The sequence below is a fragment of the Euleptes europaea genome, chromosome 19, assembly GCF_029931775.1.
Source record: "Euleptes europaea isolate rEulEur1 chromosome 19, rEulEur1.hap1, whole genome shotgun sequence".
NCBI lineage: Eukaryota > Metazoa > Chordata > Lepidosauria > Squamata > Sphaerodactylidae > Euleptes > Euleptes europaea.
In genome coordinates this window covers 31,079,105-31,105,075 of record NC_079330.1, presented here as the reverse complement: position 1 = coordinate 31,105,075, position 25,971 = coordinate 31,079,105, and the positions used below count along the sequence as shown (strand labels likewise).

At 46.5% G+C, this 25,971-nt stretch overlaps 1 protein-coding gene across 1 annotated transcript in view; it reads left to right on the top strand.

Annotated features, from left to right (window-relative positions):
• BCAS3 (BCAS3 microtubule associated cell migration factor) overlaps nucleotides 1–25,971 on the top strand; it is a 698,169-nt gene that overhangs the window by 317,554 nt on the left and 354,644 nt on the right. Inside the window, exons 18-20 of the mRNA XM_056864967.1 lie at nucleotides 3,699–3,823; nucleotides 9,626–9,791; nucleotides 16,617–16,717. Coding sequence (XP_056720945.1) covers nucleotides 3,699–3,823; nucleotides 9,626–9,791; nucleotides 16,617–16,717 — 392 coding nt within the window. The remainder of the gene's footprint in view (nucleotides 1–3,698; nucleotides 3,824–9,625; nucleotides 9,792–16,616; nucleotides 16,718–25,971) is intronic.

Genomic DNA, 25,971 nt, shown 5'->3' with positions numbered 1-25,971 from the left:
AGAACTGTAAAAAAATCAGAACAGCCGAGAACTCTTGTGCTGCATTAGGGGATGCTTTTTGGGTCTTGTCATCTTGGCATGCTTGTGGATGTCATGTGGATGTTGTCTCTCTTATGTTCTGCATGTTTCTTCATCTTGTTTCATGCACTTCCTGCATGATAGGCTGACGGCTTGTATTTCTATCAACGGCATAAGAAGGCCAAATAAATCTCTCACAGGTAGTGCCGGCATCAACTTGAGAAAATTGGCGTGTGTGTGCTTGGAAATGAACATCCCCTGTTCAGAAAGCCTCAAACCCAGGATGAGCTGAGCCCAACCTCTAGGGCTGCCAGGTTCCTCTTGGCCACCGGCGGGAGGTTTTTGGGGTGGAGCCTGAGGAGGGCGGGGTTTGGGGAGGCGAGGGACTTCAGTGCCATAGAGTCCAATTGCCAAAGTGGCCATTTTCTCCAGCTGAACTGATCTCTATCGGCTGGACATCAGTTTTAATAGCGGGAGATCTCCAGCTAGTACCTGGAGGTTAAACCAAAATTCACACAGAAAACCTATATTCCAAGCAATTTCAATATAACTCCAATATTACCATCATAATGCAAAAGTCATATCAAAGCACTGGTCATAAATTACAAAGTCACATGTATCGTTCACAAGTATTGTTCACAAGTAGGTGCATGCAAACAGGTAAGTGTATAGTCCTGATTATAAATATAGGTAAGTAAACACATCACCATGTATAAAATAATTCTAGCAATATTTTTTCTTCTTCTTTATCAGCAATATATTCATCAGACGTCAGACAGGTGAGGAAGACGGCCGTTTCGTTCTTCATCAGTTCCTCAACCTTAATCTTTTCATTTGATATGTATTTCTTTTTTTTTATCTTATAAGCACAAGTTTAAACTCGTCATGGGTAGAAGAGTTTAGGTATCTAGGTAATAGAACTACTTTAGGTATCCTTTCTGGGAACCTCTGAAATGGACTGAATATACTTGCCTGGTTAGGCAGAAGGATCAGTCTTCTACCCATGGGGAGTTTAAACTTGTGCTTATAAGATAAAAAAAGAAATACATATCAAGTGAAACGATTAAGGTTGAGGAACTGATGGAGAACGCAACGGCCGTCTTCCTCACCTGTCTGACCTCTGATGAATATATTGTTGCTAAAGAAGAAGAAAAAATATTGTTAGAATTATTATATACATGGTGATGTGTTTTCTTACCTATATTTATAATCAGGACTATACACTTACCTGTTTGTATGCACCTACTTGTGAACAATACTTGTGAACGATACACGTGACTTTGTAATTTATGACCAGTGCTTTGATATGACTTTTGCATTATGATGGTAATATTGGAATTATATTGAAATTGCTTGGAATATAGGTTTTCTGTGTGAATTTTGGTTTAACTATAATATTCACAGAAGTGTCTATTTTTGTACCAGTACCTGGAGGTTGGCAACCCTATCAACCTCCCTCCCACAGTGCTGGCCTGGCTCATCATGGGCCTAGTCACACCCAACCTTAGCAGGCTGTGATAATGGCGCCTCTGTTAAACATTCACCTTTGTGTACTGGGTGCAAGGAGCTGTGGGAGGTGAAGTCATCATTGGAAACTACCTTTCGCATGGATTCTTACCCTTGAGACTCTGCTATAGTTCTGATGGTTGTAATGGAGGCCAATACCGAGGCCTCCTGATTGGCCCTTTCTTAGGCTACTGCCAAGTAAGAGTTTGGGGAAAGGAGGGGGAGAGGGATGGATTGAGAAGGTCCCAGAGGAGCCCATTCTAAATGGAGCCAAGAGGTTAACCCCTTACTCCCTGCAGATTGAATTTATCTTGGTTTGACTCTATGAAGGAAGCCACGGTCCTCAGTTTGCACACCTGAGCAAGGCTATTAAAGATAGGATGTTTTGGAGGACATTAGGACATTAGGCTTAGGTTGGAATTGACTTGACAGCACTTAACAGACACACACAAACCCATGAGGATGGCCAGTTCTTGAAAGAAAAAATGTTAGCACAAGGAAAGAGGCTGGGGCATAGCACAATAGTCTTTGGCAGGCCTGGGAGTGGGACCCAGCGCAAAAGAAGGTGTAGGTGAAAAAAGTACAGGTAAAAACTGAAAAAGGGACCCTGGGGGTGGGGGTCAACTTACTTTTCTGACAGCTTCCCCAAGCCATGCTATTTTTAGATTGTGGGCAATCCTAAATCTACCCTTCCTCCTTTGACCGTGTCCATGTAGCATTGCCTCCTGGCTTTGGCTTTGCCCATTCTTTAGGGAAAGAGACAATCAGTAAATAATGGCAATGCTATGAACTGTGGCCCCAAACAAGAGAGAAAATGTTCCCACGCCAGGCTGACGGGAAGATGGTACAACTTGCCGCCCACCTCCGCCATGACCCAGGGTATGGAGAGGCCAGTATAGGGGTGCCTGGGACTGGACAGGTGAGGTGGGCACAGTGAGCAGATGCCCGTGAGGCAGAGGAGAACTGGGAGATGGTGGGTTCCAGGTTCTTTTCAGTAACCAGTAATCCTGCCCACACAAATACACATGAGCATTTCTGCAGAAAGAGAATGGAGGGCGTTAGGCTGCCCGAGGGGGGTCTGATGGATTACCAGTCCCTGGGGCTTACCTTCTGCAGCTTCGGCTTCACCCCCTTTCCTTTAGAACAGCTAATTCCACTAGATTGGCAGTACTGGGGAAGCCCAAGAGCCTGCCCTTGTTGGAGAGGAAATTAAATCTACCTGCAGCCATGGTAGGGTTGCCAACCTCCAGGAGGTGGCTGGAGATCTGCTATTACAACTGATCTCAGGTGATAGAAATCAGTTCCCCTGGAGAAAATGGCCGCTTTGGCAATTGGACTCTATGGCATTGAAGTCCCTCCCCTCTCCAAACCCTACCCTCCTCAACCCCCACCCCCAAAATCTCCAGGTATTTCCCAACCCAGAGCTGGTAACCCTAGGCCACAGGGGTATTGTTCTTGTAGAGGGAAAGGTTTGGCACAGGATTGCCCATTTCCAGGTGGTGCCTGAAGATCTTCAGCAATTACAACTGATCTCCAGACTGCAGAGATCAGTTCTCCTGGAGGAAATGGCTGCTTTGAAAGAGGGGGCTCTGTGGGCAAATCCCCTCCACCCCAAGTGCCACCGTCTCCAGGGACCACCCCCACATCTCCAAGACTTTTCCAACCCAGATAGGTTGCCAGGTCCCTCTTTGCCACCGGCGGGAGGTTTTTGGGGTGGAGCCAGAGGAGGGAGGGGTTTGGGAAGGAGAGGGACTTCAACGCCATAGAGTCCAATTGCCAAAGCAGCCATTTTCTCCAGGTGAGCTGATCTCTATCAGCTGGAGATCAGTTGTCATAGCAGGAGATCTCCAGCTAGTACCTGGATGTTGGCAACCCTAAACCCAGAGTTGGCAGTCCTAACAGAGGCTGCTAGCTGGGGACACTGTACAGGCAGGCCAATCCAATAATAACAGAGGTATTTTTGCTTTCTGCAAAGAAAACGTTAAACTTGCGTTTCGGAAGTGCTGAAAAGCCACTGTTCTGTCTGCAAGAGTTATTGATTCTGAGGAGTTCTGAGAAAACAGGTCCCTGCGTCTTGTATTGCTCCTCATGCAAAATCCCTCTTTGGTGGACTATTCAGTAAATTGTTTGACTTTGCTCTTTCTCTCCCCCACCCCTTTCTCTTTTTAAAAAAGCAAAAGCAAACCAGCTCCGCAAATTTCACCCAGCAAATCTCTGGGCGGAGAGTTCTGCGTTGCAGCCATCTTCGGGTCCTCGAGGTCTTGGTTTGCAAGCAACCCAGGTCTGAAAAGAGAAAAAGGTTTGTGCATCAAGGGAAAAATAATTTGTTTGGGACTGATGTTTTTGCCTTATTTATTTATTTAGGGCACTTCTTATCCCGCTTTTCTCCCTGGTGGTGACCCAAAGCAGCTTACAAAAATACCATTACTATTGAAACAGTTAAAAAAAAAAAAAGGGGATGTCAACAAACAGAAAAAAGGTGCACTAAACATCTTGGCCCTGGTTAGTACTTGGATGGAGACCACCAAGAAAGTCCAGGGCTGCTATGCAGAGGCAGGCAATGGCCAATCACCTGTGCTTTTCACTCGCCTTGAAACCCCTATGGGGTGGCCAGAGGTCGGTTGTGACTTGATGGCAGTTTCTGCCATCTGACATTTGGCCTGGTCTGGGATCCCCTAGAGGGGTCCCTAAAGGCCATGGGCTGCAAGCCCAGGTTGAAGAGCCCTTTGGTCCTTGCCCGAAGGCTCGCACCTCTGCCTGAGCCCAGCCTTTCAGTACCTGCCACAGTAGGGCAAAGCAGCTCGGCCAAGACCTTAAGCAACTGAAGCGGACTTTGATGTTCAGTGAATAAGCTTATAGAATGAATCCCTTCCTAAGAAGTGATATTTTATCTTACTTAGCTTGTGTGTGTGTTAAGTGCCGTCAAGTCGCTTTCCGACTCATGGCGACCCTATGAATGAAAGACCTCCAAAATGTCCTATCTTTGACAGCCCCGCTCAGATCCTGCAAACTGAAGGCTGTGGCTTCCTTTATTGAGTCAATCCATCTCTTGTTGGGTCTTCCTCTTTTCCTGCTGCCCTCAACTTTTCCTAGCATGACTGTCTTTTCCAGTGACTCTTGTCGTCTCATGACGTGACCAAAATACGGCAGCCTCAGTTTAGTCATTTTAGCTTCTAGGGCAGTGATGGCGAACCTTTCAGAGACCGAGTGCCCAAACTGCAACCCAAAACCCACTTATTTATCGCCGAGTGCCAATGCGGCAATTTAACCTGAATACTGAGGTTTTAGTTTAGAAAAAACAACACATACATTAACATCTTTTGCCTTAAAAGAAAAACACAATAACAGAGCTTTCAATGATACAAACAACTTTTTATTGAAAGGTAAAAGTTTTCATTTGGCATGCTTTTGAACAATTAATGTGATTTTTGTTGTTGTGTGCTTGCTGATAATTTGTCCACCCTTGGCTCATAGTTTGTAAGTTTGAGAGCAACACATGCTGCACTCAGGTCATCTGTTAGTCTGTTACTGGTGTCAGATTTGATATAATTCAAAGCTGAAAACAGCTGCTCACAAGCATAAGACGATCCAAACAAAGTAAGGAAAGCAATCCCAAGTGCTTTCATTGACTTAAAATTATTTGGCAGAGAATTCCACACTTTAAGGATTTCGTTTTCAGAACTAACTGTGCTATCCTTTGGCATCCCTTCTATCTTCTCAAGTGTTTCACGCAGGTCATGGAATGTATTTTGAAGCACGCAATAAAAATCGAAGTCAGTATTGTCAGTATTGTCTACTCTACTCAGACTGGCAGCAGCTCTTCAGGGTTTCAGGCAGAAGTCTTTCACATCACCTCCTTGCCTAGTCCCTTTATCCGGAGATGCTGGGATTGAACCTGGGACCTTCTGCATGCCAAGCAGATGCTCTACCACGGCCCCTCCCCAGGCAAACTGCCACCTCACCCGACCTGCTGAAGCAGACCCTTCCCTCTCCCCCCTGCAAACTCCACCAGCAAACGACCCCCCCCAAACCCAGACTATGCAAACGGAGGCTGAAACCCCCCCACCCCCTCTGGCTGAAGCAGACCCTTCCCTCTCCCCCCTGCAAACGACACCCCCCCAAAACCCAGACTATGCAAACGGAGGCTGAAACCCCCCCACCCCCTCTGGCTGAAGCAGACCCCTCTCCCCCTGCAAACGACACCCCCCCAAAACCCAGACTATGCAAACGGAGGCTGATTCCCCCCCCCCGCGCGCCATTTGAGCTTTACCACTCAAACCGTTGCGGCAGCTCTCTCTCTCTCTCTCTCTCTCTCTCTCTCTCTCTCTCTCTCTCTCTCTCTCTCTCTCTCTCTCTCGGCAGGCGGACGCCCTGGTGGGAGGGCTCGGGGAGGCTCAAGCACACTCCGTGGGGCAGGCGACTCACGAGTAGGGAGGCGACTCACGAGTAGGTAGCCGGTGAGCACCAAGTGCAGCCGAGCTGCTGCTGCTGGGCGTGGGAGGGCCTCCGGAGGCGACAGGCAGGCAGGCAGGCAGCTCCTACCTCGAACCAAAAAACCTCCTGGGAACCACGAGGCACCCGGGAGGCTACAGTGGAGGTGGGCGGGGCAGAGCCGGAAAGGCCAGCGACTTGCAGGAAGAGCTAAGTCACTGCCTCAGCTCAGCGAGGGAGGGGCGAGGAGCAGCTGAGCCACGGTGAGCCGGGCGTGCTGGCGGAAAGAGCGACGCGTGCCAGAAATGGCACGCGTGCCATAGGTTCGCCAACACTGTTCTAGGGTCAGTTCAGGCTTGATTTGATCTATAACCCACTGATTTGTTTTTTTGGCAGTCCACGGAATTCGTAACACTCTCCTCCAACACCACATTTCAAAGGAATCTATTTTCTTCCTATCAGCTTTCTTCACTGTCCAGCTTTCATACCCATACATAGTAATAGGGAATACGATGGCATGAATTAATCTAGTCTTGGTGGCCAGTGACACATCCTTACACTTAAGAATCTTTTCTAGCTCCTTCATGGCTGCCCTTCCCAGTCTCAATCTCCTTCTGATTTCTTGGCTGCAGTCTCCCTTTTGATTGATGGTGGAGCCAAGGAATAGAAAGTCTTAAACAATTTCAATTTCCTCATTGTCAGCCTTAAAGTTGTGTAATTCTCCTGTAGTCATTACTTTTGTTTTCTTGATGTTCAGCTGTAGTCCTGCTTAAACTTAGCTTACTTAGCTTAAACACCTACAATAGGCAGGACACAACTTATTGGAACTTGAACAAAATTATTTTTATTGTAAAACTTCAAACATAATATATGAATTACGGAAACATATACGAGTCGTAGGAAAATAACACAAAATAATACAAACTCGCTCTAACATAGAGTCAGCAATAGATCTGATTTAGTATATCTAATATAAAGTATAAAATATTGAAAATCCATACATACCAATATATGAGTTTCGAGACTCTCTTATCTAATCCAATAGATTAGAGAAGTCTACCTTATCATGTTTACATGTATAACATGATAAGGTAGACTTCTCTAATCTATTGCATACACACCCACACACACCCCTGCAATATAATTAATTAAATCATAAAATCTGTTTGGACCTGACACCTTGCTGTGTAACAAACAAGACAGGCCCTGCCCTTTTCACCCTCCTTTTCTCACTTAAGAAAAAAGGTCTGGTCTGGTGTTACGGTACTTCCAAACGTAAAGATAAGAACTGTATTTCTCATGCTTTGATATACTTGACTGGCAGAAAGCCCAGTTACAGGAGGTACATTACATTAATACAGAAAATCAAATAAATGAGGGAATGTTTTCTCATCCCATTAGAAGATCAGGAAGGATCCTCCAAAATCAAACAGGAAGGACCTTCCCACTCTGAGTTAAGAATGCTGAATATGTGCAAAGAAAACCTCATTGTGACTTACTGGCGAAAGAAATAAAGGGCTTTATATCTCTGGGCCCATGACACAACTGTCTGCCGCCTTCCCGCAATTCCACCTGAGTGAGTTCTGGGCAGTTGGTTTGGCCTGAATTGTAGCCTCCAATGGGGAGCGTCGGTCATTGCTGTGGAAGGAACAATTGATCAAGTCTGGGAACATTGGCAGTCTGAGGGCCAAAAGGGATGAAAGGGACTGATGCACGTGCTTTTTTGCATGTGTCTAGTCACTCACGTCTGAAGCAATGTGTGTTCAGGTGAGGGGGTGAATTCCTGCACTGCCCCCGGCCTCCTTACTTCATTGCAGGCTGTTGCGTTGAGCATTTTTCTCCAAGCCGAACTGCAGTACTGGAAGCGATCCAGTCTTAAAGAACAGCCACAATGTGGCAAGCTAAGGTAAGGCAGGGGACAGGTGTTAGGTCCTCTTGCCCACCTATTGCATATTAAGAACATAAGAAAAGCCCTGCTGGATCAGACCAAGGCCAATCTAGTCCAGCAGTCTGCTCACACAGTGGCCAACCAGGTGCCTCTAGGAAGCCCCAAAACAAGACGACTGCAGCAGCACCATCCTGCCTGTGTTCCACAGCACCCAAGATAATAAGCATGCTCCTCTGATCCTGGAGAGAATATTCATTTTGTTTAAGTAGGCCCCTTCCCTGTTCAGGGAGAGCCTGCGGTTGCAGTGGTTAAGAGCTGTGGTTTGGAGCGGTGGACTCTGGAGAACCGGGTTTGATTACCCACTCCTCCACGTGAGTGGCGGAGGCTAATCTGGTGAACTAGGTTGGTTTCCCCACTCGTCCACATGAAGCCAGCTGGGTGAACTTGGGCTAGTCACAGCTCTTAGAGCTCTCTCAGCCCCACCTAACTCAGAGGGTGTCTGTTGTGGGAAGGGGAAGGGAAGGTGATTGTAAGCCGGTTTGATTCTGCCTCAAGAGGTAGAGAAAGTCAGCATATAAAAACCAACTCCTACTCCTCCTACTCCTACTCCTTTCTCTTCTTCCTCTTCTTCTTCTTCTTCTTCCTCTTCTTCTTCTTCTTCTTCTTCACAGGTTGGCACCTTTCTAAATAAACACAAATCTTGTCAGGCATGTCTGGTTTGACCCTGAGCTGCAGGAAAGAGCAACACCCAACCACCTCAGTCTTTTAAAAAAGCATGAACAATCCAAAAAGAAAAAAAAAGTTTTTGTGTGTATGTGCATGCATGCCAAGGTTTCTGGTTTAGGGTATAATGCTCTTCAGGGAATTACTGGAAAAACAGAGAATGGATGTCCTGGGTCTCTGCCTGGAGCATCTTACAGTCTGAACTTTGATAGAGAGGGAGACTGATTGAGGGCTGTAGTAAAGGTGGATGAAATAAAGAACAGCAAGGGTAACACGGGATGAAGAGTCTGGGGTCATGAGGAATCAAGAGATCCTGCTCCAAGGTCCAAGCACCAGAAGCCACAAACTCTTCGGGATTCTCATGTTTGATACAAACCTGAGCCACAAGTTTCAGAGGGTAGCCATGTTGTTCTGCAGTAGAAAAGCTAGAATTGTCAGGTATCTGACAAAGGGAGCTTTGCCTTGGGAAAGCTCTCACCCACAAAATCTTGTTGGTCTCTAAGGTGCTACTGGTGTTGAATCTACAAGTAAAAGTAGAAGTAGTAATAGAAGAAGAAGAGTTGGTTTTTATATGCCGACTTTGTCTACCACTTAAGGCAGAATCAAACCAGATTACAATCACCTTCCCTTCCCCACAACAGACACCCTGTGAGGTAGGTGAGGCTGAGAGAGTGTGACTAGCCCAAGGTCAGCTGGCTTCATGTGGAGGAGTGGGGAAACCAACCCAGTTCACCAGATTAGCCTCCACCACTCATGTGGAGGAGTGGGGAATCAAACCTGGTTCTCCAGAACAGACTCCACCGCTCCAAACCACTGCTCTTAACCACCAAACCATACTAAGTGGACAAGTTAGTAATTCTAAAGTTTCTCTGGGTTTGGGGTGGGGAATCCCTGTGGCTGTATCAGACGTCTACCATGATCTTGGGGAGGGAAACAGTTAAATTTGTACATCAGTTCCTTTAAAATGTCCTTTTTAATGGCCAGAACAACATGGGAACTTTCTGCTGGCAGATGCCATGTTCACGTGTACCCTCTACTGGGATTTTTGTTTGCCAACAGAGCAGTCCAAACAGTTTGTAGTGGAGTCCTTGTATATCATCAGCTGCTACGGGACTTTGGTGGAGCACGTCTTGGAGCCCCGACCACTCAGCACCGCCCCAAAGATCAGTGACGACACCCCACTGGAGATGGCCACTTGTCCGAGGGCCAGCTGGACGCTGGTTAGGTAACCCATCATTTCTTTGCCACTCCTTTTGTTCTGTCTTGCTGTTATAGTGTGTAATGAGTTCCAGCTCTTGGATGTTTAGATTTGGAACGTCCAGATCTCTGAAGCCACATGGGGTCTGTGCCGATCCCTGGGCAGTCTGCAGGAGAGGATTAGTGGGTTTCTTGCTACCCAAGCAATTTAATCTGTGCTAAGAAAAAGCAAAGGAAAACATTGTAGCCACTGGCAGATGGGTCCATATTAGGGTTGCCAGGTCCGCCCTAGCCACTGATGGGGGATGTTTTTTTTTTTTTTTGCGACATCCAGGTTGGGAAACTTCTGGAGATTTGGGGGTGGAGCCTGGAAAGGACAGGGGCCTTGGTGGGGTACAATGCCATAGAGTCCACCCTCCAAAGCAGCCATTTTCTCCAGGGGAACTGGTCTCCAGTCTGGAGATGAGCTGTAATTCTGGGGGATCCCCTGGAGGCTGGCATCCCTTGTCCATATAACAATTTCCTTTATTTTTGCATCCCATGTCCTGCAGTTTAACTACCTGCCATAATTTATTCTGAATATTTTAGTCACGGGTAGTGGCAAGCCATTGAAAACCCCTCTACCTCCTGAGATCTTATTTAGTCATCACTGCGGCTCCTGACATTTCATCAGGCATTCATCTTCACATGGCCTTGCGTGCCTTTAGAAACCGGTTTTAAAAACTAACAGCTGAGACGCTCAGTGGAATTCTGCCCTCTTTCCCTTGCATTGTGCCTTTTCTCTCTTCCTGCAAAATTGCAACATGTACACAATCCTGAGAATATTTGGCAGTTTGACTAATTATTTTATTCTTTACTTTGTGTTTATGTATGTACTTTATAGACAGCCTGCCTTTCTCACTGACACTTAAGGCAGATTACAAAATATTTAAAAAAACAATTAGATTGCATAAAATTTCCAATAAGCAGTGCAATAAGGCCAGGATTGCAAAGTTGGAAAACAATGCAAACACAAAGCTGCCTAAGGCAAGATATACTGTAAACATTGCAGGAAGAGGATTACAAACATAGAAGACAATGTGCTAAAAGCAAGATAATACGTACAATCAATGTTGCAGTAGCCTATAATCATACTCCATTACAAAAGTGCCCTCCTGAACCATTCCATTACTACAGCTGAAATCCCTTTATAATAATACTCTCCCGCGTTTTTCTGCTTTGCACATTCTGAAAAATGGTAGAAGTGTGGAAGCCTTCCTGCCCTCCTTAGGCAGGCCGTTCAACAGAAAATACACTTGTACAGGGCACTGGTGATCATTTCCATTTGCAGGGCGGCAAGTAAGAACATAAGAAAAGCCCTGCTGGATCAGACCAAGGTCCATCAAGTCCAGCAGTCTGTTTACACAGTGGCCAGTGAGGTACCTTCCAAAGGCTTTGTTCAGATGGGCAAAACTGTCAGAGAGTCAGCGTGGTGTAGTGGTTAAGAGCAGTGGACTCTAATCTCGAGAAACAGGTTTGATTCCCCACTCCTCCACATGAGCGGCAGACTCTAATCTGGAGAACTGGGTTCGATTCCCCACTCCTCCACATGAAGCCTGCTGGGTGACCTCGGGCTAGTCACAGTTCTCTCAGAACTCTCTCAGCCCCACCTACCTCACGAGGTGTGTGTTGTGGGGAGTGGAAGAGAAGGAGATTGTAAACTGGTTTGATTCTCCTTAAAAGGTAGAGAAAATCAGGGTATAAAAACCAACTCTTCTTCTTCTTCATGACCGAGCACCGCAGGGGAGGCAGTCCTGTTGCTACAAGGAGCCTGACTAATTGCCTCCAGGAATAGGAATTATTATACTCAGGGTTGTGTGTACTTTGTGCTTGAAAGAATACTCTGAATTCTGGGCTCAAAGGTCACCTAAATTTTATGCAACAGTAGTCTACCTCAGTGACACATTTTGTTAATACAGCATAGCTCATTCTGCATCTTCAGTCACAGAGAGGAGTAAAGAGTATGTAAGCCCCACCCTTTGGTGAACGGAAGCCTTACTCAGCTCTGCCTGAAATGTCAAATATACATTTTCTACACAATTCAGAATTATTCTTTGCAGCCCAGAGGGCTAGAGCAGAAACTCCCTTAACTGGGATGCACTAGACTTGCATAGCGCAACAAGAGAAATACGTTCATTAGATAGTTAAAGGTTTCAATCTCCCAAAATACTCTCTTGCAAAGGAGGATGCCTGCTGTTTCTCTGTGCGAATTGCTATGGTCATCTTGCCTCCTTCCAAATAGTTCTGCCATGCCTTTGTATCATATTTGATTAGAGTACGCAGTCACTCCTAAAGCAGCAATTCCATAGAAACAACGTGGATAAGTCTGTGTAGTGCATAAGTCTGTCATATTCGACTCTGGTTTAATCCTGGGATCTGACCACCCTTTCCTCCTTTTGTTGTATTTTAAATTGTAAGCTCCTCAGGGCAAAGACCAGCCTTCTTGTGTTTCCTAAAGCACCATGCACACCACCGGCCCTGTATTAAATGCCAGAATTGCCCCCCATCTTCAGAGGAGACTGCTTGTTGCATCTGTGCATGAATCAGAATTCTGGTTTAGCCTCCTTCCATTGCCCAGGACCATGACTTGTGCAGAACTACAATAGGTGTACTGCTCTGAGGGCAACACATTTTTTCTTGAAAAATAGGTGTACTGCTCTGAGGGCAAGACATTTTTTCTTGAAAAACGAAACCTGTGGAAAGTGAGTGAAGGGTGCTCTCCATTTTAGTTCAAGAAAAGTCTGCTTTGTTTATTAAGAGCCTGGGCCACGCTGGAGCCTTCTTTTTTAAAAAAAGCTAAGATGTAGAAATGCAGAAGACGACTGGGGAAGGCACTGGCAAACTGCCCCGTAAACACAGTCTGCCTAGTAAATGTCATGATGTGTCATCACCCCTTGGGTCAGTGATGACCCGGTGCTTGCACAGGGGGACTACCTTTACCTTTTTAAGATGCTCAACGGACAGAGGGAAGGTGGCACGGTATAGCCCGATCTTGTCAGATCTCGGAACCTAAGCAGGGTTGGAGAACACCAAGGAAGACTCTGCAGAGGAAGACAATAGCAAACCTCTTCTGCTTCTTGCTTGCCTTGAGAGCCCCTTGCTGGGGTCGCCATAAGTCAGCTGTGACTTGGAAGGCTTTAAGAGGGGAGTGGACATGTTCATGGAGGAGAGGGCTATTCATAGCTACTAGTAAAAATGGATACTAGACATGATGCATACCTATTCTCTCCAGGATCAAAGGAGCATTCCTGTTATATTAGGTGCTTTGGAACTGAGGCAGGATAATACTGCTGCAGTCATTTTGTTTGTGGGCTTCCTAGAGGCACCTGGTTGTCCACTGTGTGAACAGACTGCTGGACTTGATGCTCAAGTAGCTGAATTGTTTAATATATCAGGCCTTCTTTACCCCGAGTCAGCCACCTAGCCCGGTCCTGTTAGTACAGCTTGCAGAACCACCCATGCCCAATCCACAAACTTTGTTCCCTACATCTGCATTCTTTGCCCTCCCGAGTGGAGGCTGAAGCAGCATGCCTCTGTCTTCCTGCTTGGCAGCCCAGCTGGGAAAAGAGACTGAAAGGAGACAGACAGGTTGGCCCCACCGAAAGTCCCTTGGGCCACATCCAGCCCAGGGGCCGCCATCTGTCCCCGTCCCCCACCCCCAGCGGCACATAGCAAGAGGCTAGACAAAGTGTCCTATATGGGTCTCCAAAGCCAAAGTATTCTCAAGGCGATTTAGAGAAACTAGACCTGACTTAGAAACGAAATGAAAGGGGAATTGCTGAGAAAATATTATCAGTGCTTTTGACATTTTAAAATATTTTTCAATTGATTTTTTTTGGGTAGGCTCCAGTTTTCTTCACTGCTGGCTAATTCCTGGCCCAGCCTGATCAATATTTGATTTACCAAGCTATTTAAGAGAGGCCAGCCCTAATTAAAATGACAACGGCAGCCTTTCAAGGGTGCCGTTGTCAAAACGAGCCAGTTGTAATGGGATTGCAGATCCTGGCCGGATCGATGCTCCGTAACTTTGCACAACTCGGTGTTCACAGTTTTGTGATCCTTTATATGCTTTCCCTGTTCTTCAGTGTGGTACGATGCTACACAGCACCACGTTAGGATTATATCGGGCTTAAAATACACATGATGGGGAGACGTGGGGGCATCACAAACCCGTGTCTTTCCAAAAACCTTACCATCACACAAACCATGTGATGCAAGCATCTTGCATTTCTGTGACCCCCAGGTACCAGTTGAGCAGAGGTGTAGGGAAATGGTGTTATGTTCTTCTCATGCTCTTAAATGTTTATGTCATGTACTTTTTTCAATTGCACATTGTGTGGAGGGAAGAAGTTGGTGGATAACACACAACACTGGTATTTTATGCAAGGGACTTTTACCTTGGGTTCGATGCTCCCTTGACCTAGACTTTTCTGAATTTTCAAAATCCTTTGCATGGTGGTTGTTTGCCCTGAAGAAAGTCTTGGAGTATCAGGAGTAAATGTTTGTGCTGCAGAATCACCAGTACAAATCTGGAGTGTCTGAGTCCCTGCCCCTTGAAAATACTGCTTTGTAATTGGCTGTAGTCTGCAAAGGGATGTACTAAAAGGGGTGACAGGATTGCCCGCTGGAAACAATGGGTGGGGCTGGAAGGCCTATTGAAGATTATGGGAGCCAGGATTGCCAATTGACTTGCCTGAGCTCCATTGAAATACATAGCACAAAAACAGTTACAAAGAAAATGCAGAAAGGATTTCCCATGAAGGTCACTTCGCCCAGATAGACTACTCTGGCACTGGACTGACAACCCCCAGAGTGCACTGACATTCCACTCTGGGAGCTGTCATTCCAGTCCCAGAGCACAGATTCTGTTCCCTGGGTCTGTCATTCTACTCTGGGGGCTGTCATTCCAGTCCTAGAGCACAGACTCTGTTCCATTATTCCACTCTGGGGGCTGTCAATCCAGTGTCAGAGTAGTCTATCTGGGCCAAATTACCTTAATGGGAAATCCTTTTTGCATTTTTTTGCAACTGTTTTTGTGCTGTAATATATTTCAATGCAGCCCATCCAAGTGCAGCTAAGTTGGTTCCTATTATGCAAATACTTGTTTCCTTCCCACGGCTCAGCTGGAGGAGGAGGGGGAAACCCAAATGCCTTATGCACACAAATGCTACAATTTGAACCAAGTTGATCTCAGAGCAGACTTTAAATGCGTAGCAAAACAGCATTGGGAAAACCCAAGAAAAGCGCGGGGTGGGCACGAGGTCAACTGAGGGACAGAAAACTTATTCATAACTCCAAGGAACAACCAGGTCAGTCCAGGGGTGAACATGAATGTGCTGCCTCGAGGGGTGGGGGGGTGGAGTCCCTGTCTTTGGAGGTCTTTAAGCAGAGGTTGGATGGCCATCTGTCGGGAGCGCTTTGATTGTGGGATCCTGCATGGCAGGGGGTTGGACTGGATGGCCCTTGTGGTCTCTTCCACCCTTGTGTGATTTTGTGATTTTGAGTCAAAGTACTCATGCATAAAAGACCACTGTCCTCTGATGAAAGGAACTTTGACTCTCCAAAGCTTATATCCCGAAACCCTTATTGGTCTCTAAGGCGCTGCTGGACTCATAGCTAGCTGTTCTACTGAAGACCAACATGGCTACCCTCTGAAACTACCTTGTAACTGGGATCTTCTCCTTGAGGACTGATTTGAGTGGATTTTTCCAGCTATCCACACGTGCATCGCTTGCTTTTGCTTAGGAATTCCAACAGATGAATGGAAATATGTCAGTCTTGGACTGGATATTAAACATCACAGCAGATAGGGGGAAGGGTGGGTCTCGCGTCCCCTACTCTCCCTAGCTGCATCTGCAAAACACCCAACAGATATATATTGCACTTTTCTCCCCAATGGAAGTCTAAAGCATTGTACCTTGTCCTCTCCTCCTCCATTTTATCCTTACTCCAACTACCCTTTGAGATGGGCTAGGCAGACAGTGTGTGACTGGTCCAAGGTTACGTGGCAGATTTCCATGGCAGAGTGGGGATTTGAACCTGGATCTCCCAGAGCCTAACTGGACACTAACAATCACACTATCCTGGCTTTATCATGCCAATAAAGGTGACTGAAACTATCCTGGCTTGCTTCAGTGTATGGCAGGTTTGTCCATCCCTGTAACCGGCAGCCAGTGGAGTGGGGTGCGGGAAATTTGCACTGATGTCACACTATGTTGTCTAAGCAAGCTGCTACAGGGTTGGAGGAAGAGACACAAGGATGCAGTTTCAAGCAGCAGCTATGTGTCTTCCATAAGGATTCAACTTTGCGTATGATTTGATCAACAGAAGCCATTTCAGGATACAAGTCAGCAGATCAGGCCCAATTCAGAGATTATTGATGCAATGTGGCAGAGCACACTTGGGCATGATCTGCACCTCAAACCACACCAGTAACACCTATAAAAAGGGAACATTTTCCTCTCCCATACTCGAGAGAAGAGTACATGGGCACCTTCCTGGAATGAGTATCTGAGATTTGCAAGGCAAATCTGTTTGTTTTTTAATCAAAATGGAAATGAATTTCAAGTGTCGGGAACGTAATATGCCAAGTGTCCTCTGGCACATATTTAATTTTCTCATCTTGACTCGGGGATTGGGGCCATTTGTTATCCTTTTCCCCATCTGTCTGTGAAGTGTTTCATGCCTGTAGCGAATGGGTTTAAATAATTATAAACACTTTCACTCTCTTGCATAAATAATCGGATGCAATGACACAGACGCTGCTTTTTGTTTTTCCAGCTTAAATATTAATACTCTTGTGTTGCTTCCTCAGGACTCCCCTGTGGAATGAGCTGCAGCCGCCCTTTAACGCCAATCATCCGCTGCTCCTGGCTGTGGACGCCGTGCAGTGCTACCAGTATCTGCTTGTGGGCCGTAAGTACCTTGGGTGGTTCCTCGGTTGCAAGGCGCCATGTGCAGCTCTTCTGATAAACACTTGCCAAAACAAACAATTGTACTAACATCTGCATTTAAGGGGTATTTACAATCCTCCTGCCCTTCGGGGGGTCATCTATCCAAAAGATTATTAAAAATAAGACCCCACCCCTCTAAATTTGCTGTGTTTCTCGTTCCATTGTAACGGGGTTGATTTTTCTTTCTTTATTTATTTTTTAATTTTTCAGGATTTCATTGAAATGGTGTTAAAGACATTGGAGGTGGTGGTGGAAAGTGCTGTCAAATACAGCTGACTAATGGTGACCCTGTAGGGTTTTCAAGGCAAAAAATGTTCAGAACTGCTTTGCCATTGCCTGCCTCTGTGTACCAAACCCTGGACTTCATTGAGAGTCTCCCATCCAAGTAATAACCAGGGATGACCCTGCTTAGCTTCCAAGATCTGATGCCTGGGCCATACAGGTCAGGGTATTGAAAGACATTTGCCATGAGTAAAAGTGAATTGGGGAGTGGGGGGAATGAAAAAGCTCATATCCAATTTACTGGAAAATGGGTCTAAATGACCCCAGTGTGGTGAAAACTCTTGTTTAAGAATGGAAGAGCTAATTTATGTTGATGTAGCAATTACAATACAAAGTGTTAACCAAACTTTGAGATGAAGAAAAAGAGCCATGGTAAAGGTATTAAAAGGAGGGAAGGCGACATGGTATAGCTTCATCTCATCAAATCTTGGAAGCTAAGCAGTATAGGTGCTTGGAAGGGAGACCACCAAGAAAGACTCTGCAGAGGGAGGCCATGGCAAACCACCTCTGCTTCTCACTTCCCTTGAAAGCCTCTTTCTGGGGTCACCATAAGTCGGCTACAACTTGATAGCACTTTACACACCCTCAAAGGTATTAGACATCTGTGAGAAATTAACATTGGGATCCTTATAGATCCCAGGTAGATTACACTTTTGATATATAATTAGATTTACTGTCACATAATTCCTTTTTGTTTAAAAAAATGACTAAGTTAATATATGTGCTTACAAGTGTAGGAAAATGTCTCCCCGAAGATCCCCTTTCAGTTAATGGTGTCTCTCCTCTTTTATCCCCACTTGAACCCTAGGAGCCCCATGGTGCAGAGTGGTAAGCTGCAGTACTGCAGTCCAAGCTCTGCTCACAACCTGAGTTCGATCCCGACGGAAGTCGGTTTAGGTAGCCAGCTCAAGGTTGACTCAGCCTTCCATCCTTCCGAGGTCAGTCAAATGAGTACCCAGCTTGCTGGGGGTAAAGGGAAGATGACTGGGGAAGGCACTGGCAAACCACCCAGTAAACAAAAGTCTGCCTAGTAAATGTTGGGATGTGACGTCACCCCATGAAAGACCCGGTGCTTGCACAGGGGACCTTTACCTTTTTACTTGAACCTTGGAGCGCCAGGGATTTCAGCTGCAGCAAAAGCCCCACCTGTGACCACATGCCATCCTAGGTAGCCGCCCAGGACTTTTCCATCTCTCTGTGGCCATTTATGCATGGCTGTTTCCTTGTGGTAAATTGTCCTTCCACATAAAGGTAATGATAATGGTGATGATGATGATGATGATGACTGCTTCGGGGCTTTGCTTTGATTATGCATGCATTTTCTGACAGTCAGAGGTCACCTCGCTTGCCCCACATTTTGCCCACATTTTCTGGATTTGTGTTTAGCCAGCATCCAGAAAACATGGGGGAAATGCACAGAAACGTGCGGGGAGAGCAAGGCGACCTCTGATGGTTGGAAAATGCGAGCATAATCAAAGCAAAGCCATGATGAAGTTTGCAGGGTGACTGCGAGGAAGCAGCCATGCATAAATGGCCAGTGTGTTCACATTCTCAGTTAGGCAACTGCAGCAGAGTTGAGGTCTCTGTGCTTTGTTCCCGCTGCAGAAACTGACAATGTGCTGCTTGGCTTGAACAATTAAAAATGTGTCAAGTGTATATCTGGGTCAAAGGATTATATATAAGTCTCAATTGCACCTCAATTGCAAATGGTAAAAGCAGTGGTGGTGCCAAGTGAATGATGTTGGCTGTGATCCAGCAAGAGATGCAGGCTAGAGCAGTAATTTCTTAAAACGAGTCCTGGGGCACACTAGTGTGCCATGGGAGAATTGCTAATGGGACTTGATACCTAAAGAACACATGCAATTAAATGCTCCTGTGAGCCTTGGAGGAATGTTGGACTGGGGGATCCCGGGTTCAAGCCCCCTGCCAGCCCATTCTCTCCTAGGCTCACCTACCTAACAGGATTGTTGTGAGGATAAAATGGGTGGGCAGTGAGTGTGAGAGGTGTGTGAGCTGCCCTGAGTGCCTTGGGAAAAGGGTGGGACAAAAACAGTTTGTAAATTGTCCTTCCACAGCAGACGTTGCCCAACTTGTCTGCACAGTTTACCAACTGGCTTCCTTCCAAGTCATTCTCTTCTGGGTAAGGGAATTGTCTTATATGAAGTGCGACTAGTCACTTATAATGTAGAGGCCCAGCAGAATTACTGTTGTTAGAGGAGGCTGCCTGTTGTATATCTACATGAGACATTTCCCTGCTCTCACTGCTTGCCAGTCAAAAGATATGCTAAGATCAGTGACTCGTGCAGAGAAACTCATGCAGAGAAACATGATGAGTTCTTTTAAGGCAGCATAAGGCTTACTCTTAAATTCTAAGGAGTACAGTTTCTGAGGAGTATCAGAGGGAAGAGTGCCTCCACTTTAAATTCAGAGAAAGTTGTGTTTCAGTGTTATTGGAAGTCTGGGATACACTTCTCTGGAGAATGCCACACAAACCTAGCTTGGCATCGTGCAACCCCCCACAAGACACTTATTAACCTTGAGGGAGTTTGGAGCAGGATTGCTCTGGGGAGGATGGGCAGAAGGAATGTCACAGCCTCCCCCAATTCCACCCTCCCCAGGCATCTCCCCCAAAATCTCCCAGCATTTGCCCAGTCAGTGTTGGGAAACCTAGATACTGTGTGTAAGCTAGGGACTTCAGAGTGCTTAATAGAAAATGAATTTATATGGCGTTCGTAGTCCTGTATAAATACTAAAATGAAAGCTCTTTGTGTACTTTTTAACAGCTGTTCGACCAAATTCTCAACCTGCTTTTTTCCGGCGCAAAGGTGGGGTCTCTCTGTTTACTGTCAATGCTGTGATTTTGCAGGCAATTGATAAAACAGTTGGGAGTCTCCACCTGATCTTGCCCTTCAAATTACATCTCCCCTTGCATGTTGTTCTTTTTTGTCATGTTGTTTGAAAATTCTGGGGTAGGATCGAGACATGCAGATTTCATTTCGCTTCGTCAGATGCTAATTTGCTTGCAAAAACTGGAGATTATCATTGAATACCCTCCTATCCCAGGCAGCAAAGTGGGAAGTGCTTAATCTGGCCATCTCGGTTGATAGAAGGCCTCTTGTAGCCTGTTGAACACAGGAACACATGAAGCTGCCTTATACTGAATCACACCTTGGTCCATCAAAGTCAGTATTGACTGGCAGTGGCTCTCAGGCAGGGATCTTTCACGTCACCTCCTTGCCTAGTCTCTTTAACTGGAAATGCCAGGGATTGAACCTGGGACCTTCTGCATGCCAAGCAGATGCTCTACCACTGAGCCATAGCCTCTCCCCAGTTCTCTTATTCTCTTATATCGGCAGATGTCTTTGGTGCGGTCTGGCTCACACGGCTACGGGGTGGATGACAAAGAGAAGAGAAACAGGGCTAGTGAAACCAGAAGTGTTTCCCTGGAGTAGAAAAAGAAAGATTTAGAAGCTCAAGGTTCGGTCTCCTCTGGTAGCTCGTGGCACACGTCTGTCATCCTCTCCTTTTCCTCAGATAAGCGGGACCACAATAGGCACCCCCCCTTGCAGGTCAAGACTCCCCCCTGATGTATCCCAGCTATATCAGGCTACTGTTGGCAGGAGGTGAGCTGGAGGCAAGGCAGAAGGGACCAGATGAATCCAAGGGAAATTCATCAGGGGAGTAGGCAGACCTTCAGGTTCTAAATCCAAGCAGGTGTCTCCAGCTGGGGCCACCATCTTAGGGCAAGAAGGCACAAGGAGGGAGTGCCAGTGTCAGGCCAAAAGCAGGGCGTTGTGCAGCTTCGGGCTGTTTAGCTTGGAAAGAAGGTGATTAAGGTGAGACATGATAGAGGTCTGTAAAATTATGCATGGTATGGAGACAGTGGATAGGGAGAAACTTTTCTCCCTCTCTCATAATACTAGAATGCAGGGTCATTGCTGAAGCTGGAGGGTGAGAGATTCAAAACAGATAAAAGTCAAATTGTGGAACTCCCTGCTTCAGGATGTGGTGATGGCTGCCAACTTGGAAGGTTTTAAGAGGGGAGTGGACATGTTCATGAAGGAGAGGGCTATCCGTGGCTACTAGTCAAAATGGATACTAGTCATGATGCATACCTTTTCTCTCCAGGATCAGAGGAGCATGCTATTATATTAGGTGCTGTAGAACACGGGCGGGACAATGCTTCTGCAGTCGTCTTGTTTGTGGGCTTCCTAGAGGCACCTGGTTGGCCACTGTGGGAACAGGCTGCTGGACTTGATGGGCCTTGGTCTGATCCAGCAGGGCCTTTCTTATGGAGTAGAGCTGTGAGGCCAAGCAGGGCTGATTGTGGACTAGGACTGAGCACTAGGGTTAGCCTACTGGAGGCATTGGACCTGGAGGTCTCCTGGCATTACAACTGACCTCCAGACGACAGAGATCAGTGTTCCTGGAGAAAATGCCGGCTTTGGAGGGTGGGCTCAATGGCATTATACTCCACTGAGGTCCCTCCCCTTTCCAAAACCCTCCCTTCCCCGCGCGCCACCCCCAAATTTTCAGGGATTTCCTAGAGCTGGCAACCCAGAGCTGGCAACCCTAACTGGAGGGTCAGCTTGGAAACAGAGGGGAACATTGGCGAGAGGTAGAGCACAGACTGGGGCACCGCACAAGCAAGGTCATGCTGTGGCTGTTGCTACAAACTGCAGCCAGCATGGTGTAGTGGTTAAGAGTGATGATTTGGAGCAGTGGACTCTGATCTGGAGAACTGGGTTTGATTCCCCACTCCTCCACATGAAGCCAGCTGAGTGGCCTTGGGCAAGTTATAGTTCTATTAAGAGCTCTCTTAGCCCCACTTACCTCACAGGGTGTCGTTGTGGAGAGGGGAAAGAAGGTAATTGTAAGCAGGTTTGAGTCTCCCTTAAGGGGTAGAGAAAGTCAGCATATAAAAACCAACTCTTCTCCTCCTCCTCCTCCTCCTCCTCCTCCTTCTTGCTATAGCTGAGCCAGGTCAGAAAGAACCAGTGAGCTGCGTGTGGGGGTGAAGGTGGGGCAGGAAGTGGAACCGAGCCGGGAGAGCAGTACTGGGGTGTTCCTCCTGGGAATTGTATACAAACCACTTTGAGTTCTTTGATAAAAACGGTACTTTAAACATGTACACAGCACAGGCAGCTCGTCCTAGCTGATCCGTAGGGGCACATGGTAAGAGCAATGCAGGCAGTCAGGCGGCAAAGCGTCAGAGGAGGGGGCTCTAGGTCAGAACACAAAGAGCCAAAGAGGATCTTTGGGCCCAACCATTAGGCTGTTTATGCTTGGTAATTAACAGTGCATTCCAGGCTGAAGTGCCCCACATTTTTTTTTTATTTCTCCATGCTGAACCGTCATTCCAGCTGTCACTGCAAAGCTAGCGCATACCTGCTTCGCATTTCTTAAGAGCCCCTTTAGCACTACCTTTTGTATTTGCTCCTCCCCCTGCATTGAAGCATTTACTGAAGGAACCATGAAAAATCACAGCCGTGGCTTAGCTATGCAAACGACCATTGCTAATGGCTATGCAAACCAAGGAACGAAGGAGCAGGCGAGTGGGGTGTGTGTGTGGAATTTGTTTGACTTTCTCCTCTTGCATCAGGACCATGAATAGTCATTTTAAAGGGCAGATTTTAAAAAGCGGCTTTGAGCAAGCATCATAATCGACCCTGCATAAATGGCCTTAGTTTTGGGTGCCAAGCATTCACCCCTCTTGTTTCCTGTCCTGAAAGACTGAAATCAGGAATGGGAACGCTCGGTGCAGTCCACGGTTGACAGTCCTGTTTTGCCAGACTCTGTCCAGATGCCTGGTGGTGTGTGATGAAAATTGCTGTGGCTGGGAAAATAGGCAACCGACGTGCACGGGTTTGGTGCTGTTTCAACTCCTTTCTCTGCAGTTTATTTTCCTTTCCTTCCGCACTGCATGCCACACACTAGTCGTTTGTCAAAAGAATGTGTGTTCCCACATGGACCTCCATGAATAATGTCTTTCAAGAGGAAGAGGACCTCCCAAAGAAAGGTGACCAAACCCACCCATCTCCTGGTGGGAGGAATATGTGGAACAATTTTTTGCAAAATTGCTCCTGGTGGTGACCGCATTGATTTCATCTAATGTTTTCCATTTCTGAACCAAAGTAATTATTCGGGCCCAACAATTTTTTAAAATGTCTGCCAAGGAGACTAAATCAGGGCCAACTTGTTTCATGATCATGGTGCTTCGCCTTCCTATGAGCGCTTTGCTCGAGCCCCCATCCCCCTTTTTGTGATACTAATCCTGATAACAGCCTTGCAAAGTATCCTGTTGTTGTTATTCTGGCATTCTGAATGAGGTGAAGGTGGCGAGTCTCGGAGCAAGAAGAAGAGATGGTTTTTATACCCCATTTTTCTCTACCTTTAAGAAGTCTCAAAGTGGCTTACAATTGCCTTCCCTTCCCCTCCCCAGAATAGACACAGTGTGAGGTAGGTGGGGTTGAGAGAGTTCTGCAAGAACTGTAACTATCCCAAGGTCACCCAGCAGGCTTCATGTGGAGGAGTGGGGAAACCAACCCGGTTCACCAGATTAGAGTCTGCCGCTCGTGTGGAGGAGTGGGGAATCAAACCTGGTTCTCCAGATTAGAGTTCGCCGCTCTTAACCACTACACAATGCTGGTTCTGAAGGCTGTGAAATAGCATTAAGTGTCATATCAGACATCTTTCAAGAACTGGAGCAAAGCTACTTCAAAACCTTTCAGTGTGCTCGCAGGGTTCTGAAATGTATATGGCACTCTATTCAAACATGAACGATGCCATTTTTTTTCAGTGGAAGGGAAACCTTCCCTTTGCCCAGTTCTGATGACGATGAGTACAGCACGACTCTGCTTGTGCACAAGTGAACTCTCTGGAGCTTTGGGTGCACAAACGAGCCAGACCCCCTGATAGTCCTGCACCAGAGAGCCCGGCCAGCTCAGATTGTAATCCATCCTTGCTCCACATTTTCCTTAAAAAGAGCCCCGTGGCACAGAGTAGGAAGCTTGCAGTACTGCAGTCAAAAGCTCTGCTCACTACCTGAGTTTGATCCCAATGGAAGTTGGTTTCAGGTAGCCGGCTCAAGGTTGACTCAGCTTTCCATCCTTCCGAGGTTAGTCAAATGAGTACCCAGCTTGCTGGGGGTAAAGGGAAGATAACTGGAGAAGGCACTGGCAAACCACCTCGTAAACAAAGTCTGCCTAATAAATGTTGGGATGTGATGTCACCCCATGGGCCAGTAATGACCTGGTGCTTGCACCTTTAGAGGCATCCTTACACTGAGGCAAGACAGCCATCTAGGGGAATCAGAGCAGATTTGGATGTGCCAAACAGTTCTGACTGTCATCCAAGAGAGCAAATAAGATCTTGTCATTATTCTTAAGAAGCATCTTTGTCTCTGGCTAGGCTGCTGATTCCACATGCTAAGTGACTACATGTGTGTTAGCTGTGCATGCCAGAGGAACAAATCCCTTTGATTCTAGTGTATGTTTATGATGATTTGGCTCATGTAAATATCACTGTTACAATTATTAACAAGTAACCATAAAACATGCTCTCAAATCCTTATATTTTTCACAGTTTAATTGAGAATATATCCAAGAGTGTGGCTTTAAACCTTGACCAAAACCTTGTCTCTCCCTCCCCTGAAATTGGACCCATATTTATGAGGCACTGAGTGCGACCGTGATTACAGCAACTAAGCCAACATGTATCTTTTAGTCATGTGTAGTGATGAACGGAAGGGAGGGAAGGCAGCTCTCCTTCTGAAAGATTTCCCCCATAAAACTACTTGAATATCATAGACTACAGTATTTTGGGGGAGGGAAGGTGGCGTGGCATAGCCTGATCTTATCGGATCGTGGAAACTAAGCAGCATCTTTGCTGGGAGACCGCTGAGGAAGACTGTGTGGAGTAAGGCAATGGCAAAGCACTTCTGCCTCTCATTTGCCTTGAAAGCCTTCGCTGGGGTCGTCCTAACTCGGCTGCGACTTGACGTCACTTACGTAGTGAGGCACAGAACATCCATCCAGTGCAGAGCCGGTCCTACTAAACCAGTGGTTCCCAAAGTGAGCAGTACCACCCCCTGGGGGGGCGGTGGGATTACCTAGGGGGGCAATAAGAGGAAAGAGGGCAGCAGGGGGCGGTAGAGGGTAGCAGGGGGGCCCTCAACTGTGTTGTTCATTAATTTACAATTGATCAAGCTATGGCACCATGCGGGCAAATTTGGTGGAAACTATCAGAATTTTTGCCCAGACTTGGAAGAGCTGGTACCATTGGATCAAGTTCATCAGTTTTGTTGAATACATTTCAACTAAAAAGTTTTAATTTGATTTTGAATAGATGTGCAATTAATTGTTACAGTTTTGAAATTTTATTATTATCTTTTTTAGTGAGTCATGCAAACCCCTATTTTAAATAGTGCTTTTTATAGAATAGGGTAGGGGACACTGGGGTTGAGTTTGTGGAACCAAGGGGGTGGTCCAAAAAGTTTGGGAACCACTGTACTAAACCAAGTGAAATTAACAACGGGTGAATTTTGAGTGTCATTTTCAACTGAACCCATGCCAGATCAGGAAAGCCTATATACCCTGTTGTGCTACCAACCCCCTCCTCCTGGCCATGAGCCTGCCATGCCTCATTCTCTCACCATCTTTACAAAATCAAGGAGAGTGGCGAGGTGGGTTTATGGCCCACACAGGGCTGTAGGCCGTTGTTCTGGGACCTGTGGGAAATGTCACAGGCAGAGGTGCGGATGGTTAAAATGAGGCCATTTTGGATCCGTTTGGACTTTGGGGACTGGCCCATTCCAAAATGGACCAGTAAGGATAGTGGAGATCGGGCATCTGCTGCTGGATTCCCCCTACCCAATTCTGGAATCTGTCCCTCAGAGTGATGCTCACCTGGGGATATACAAGCAGTAGTGTGTTT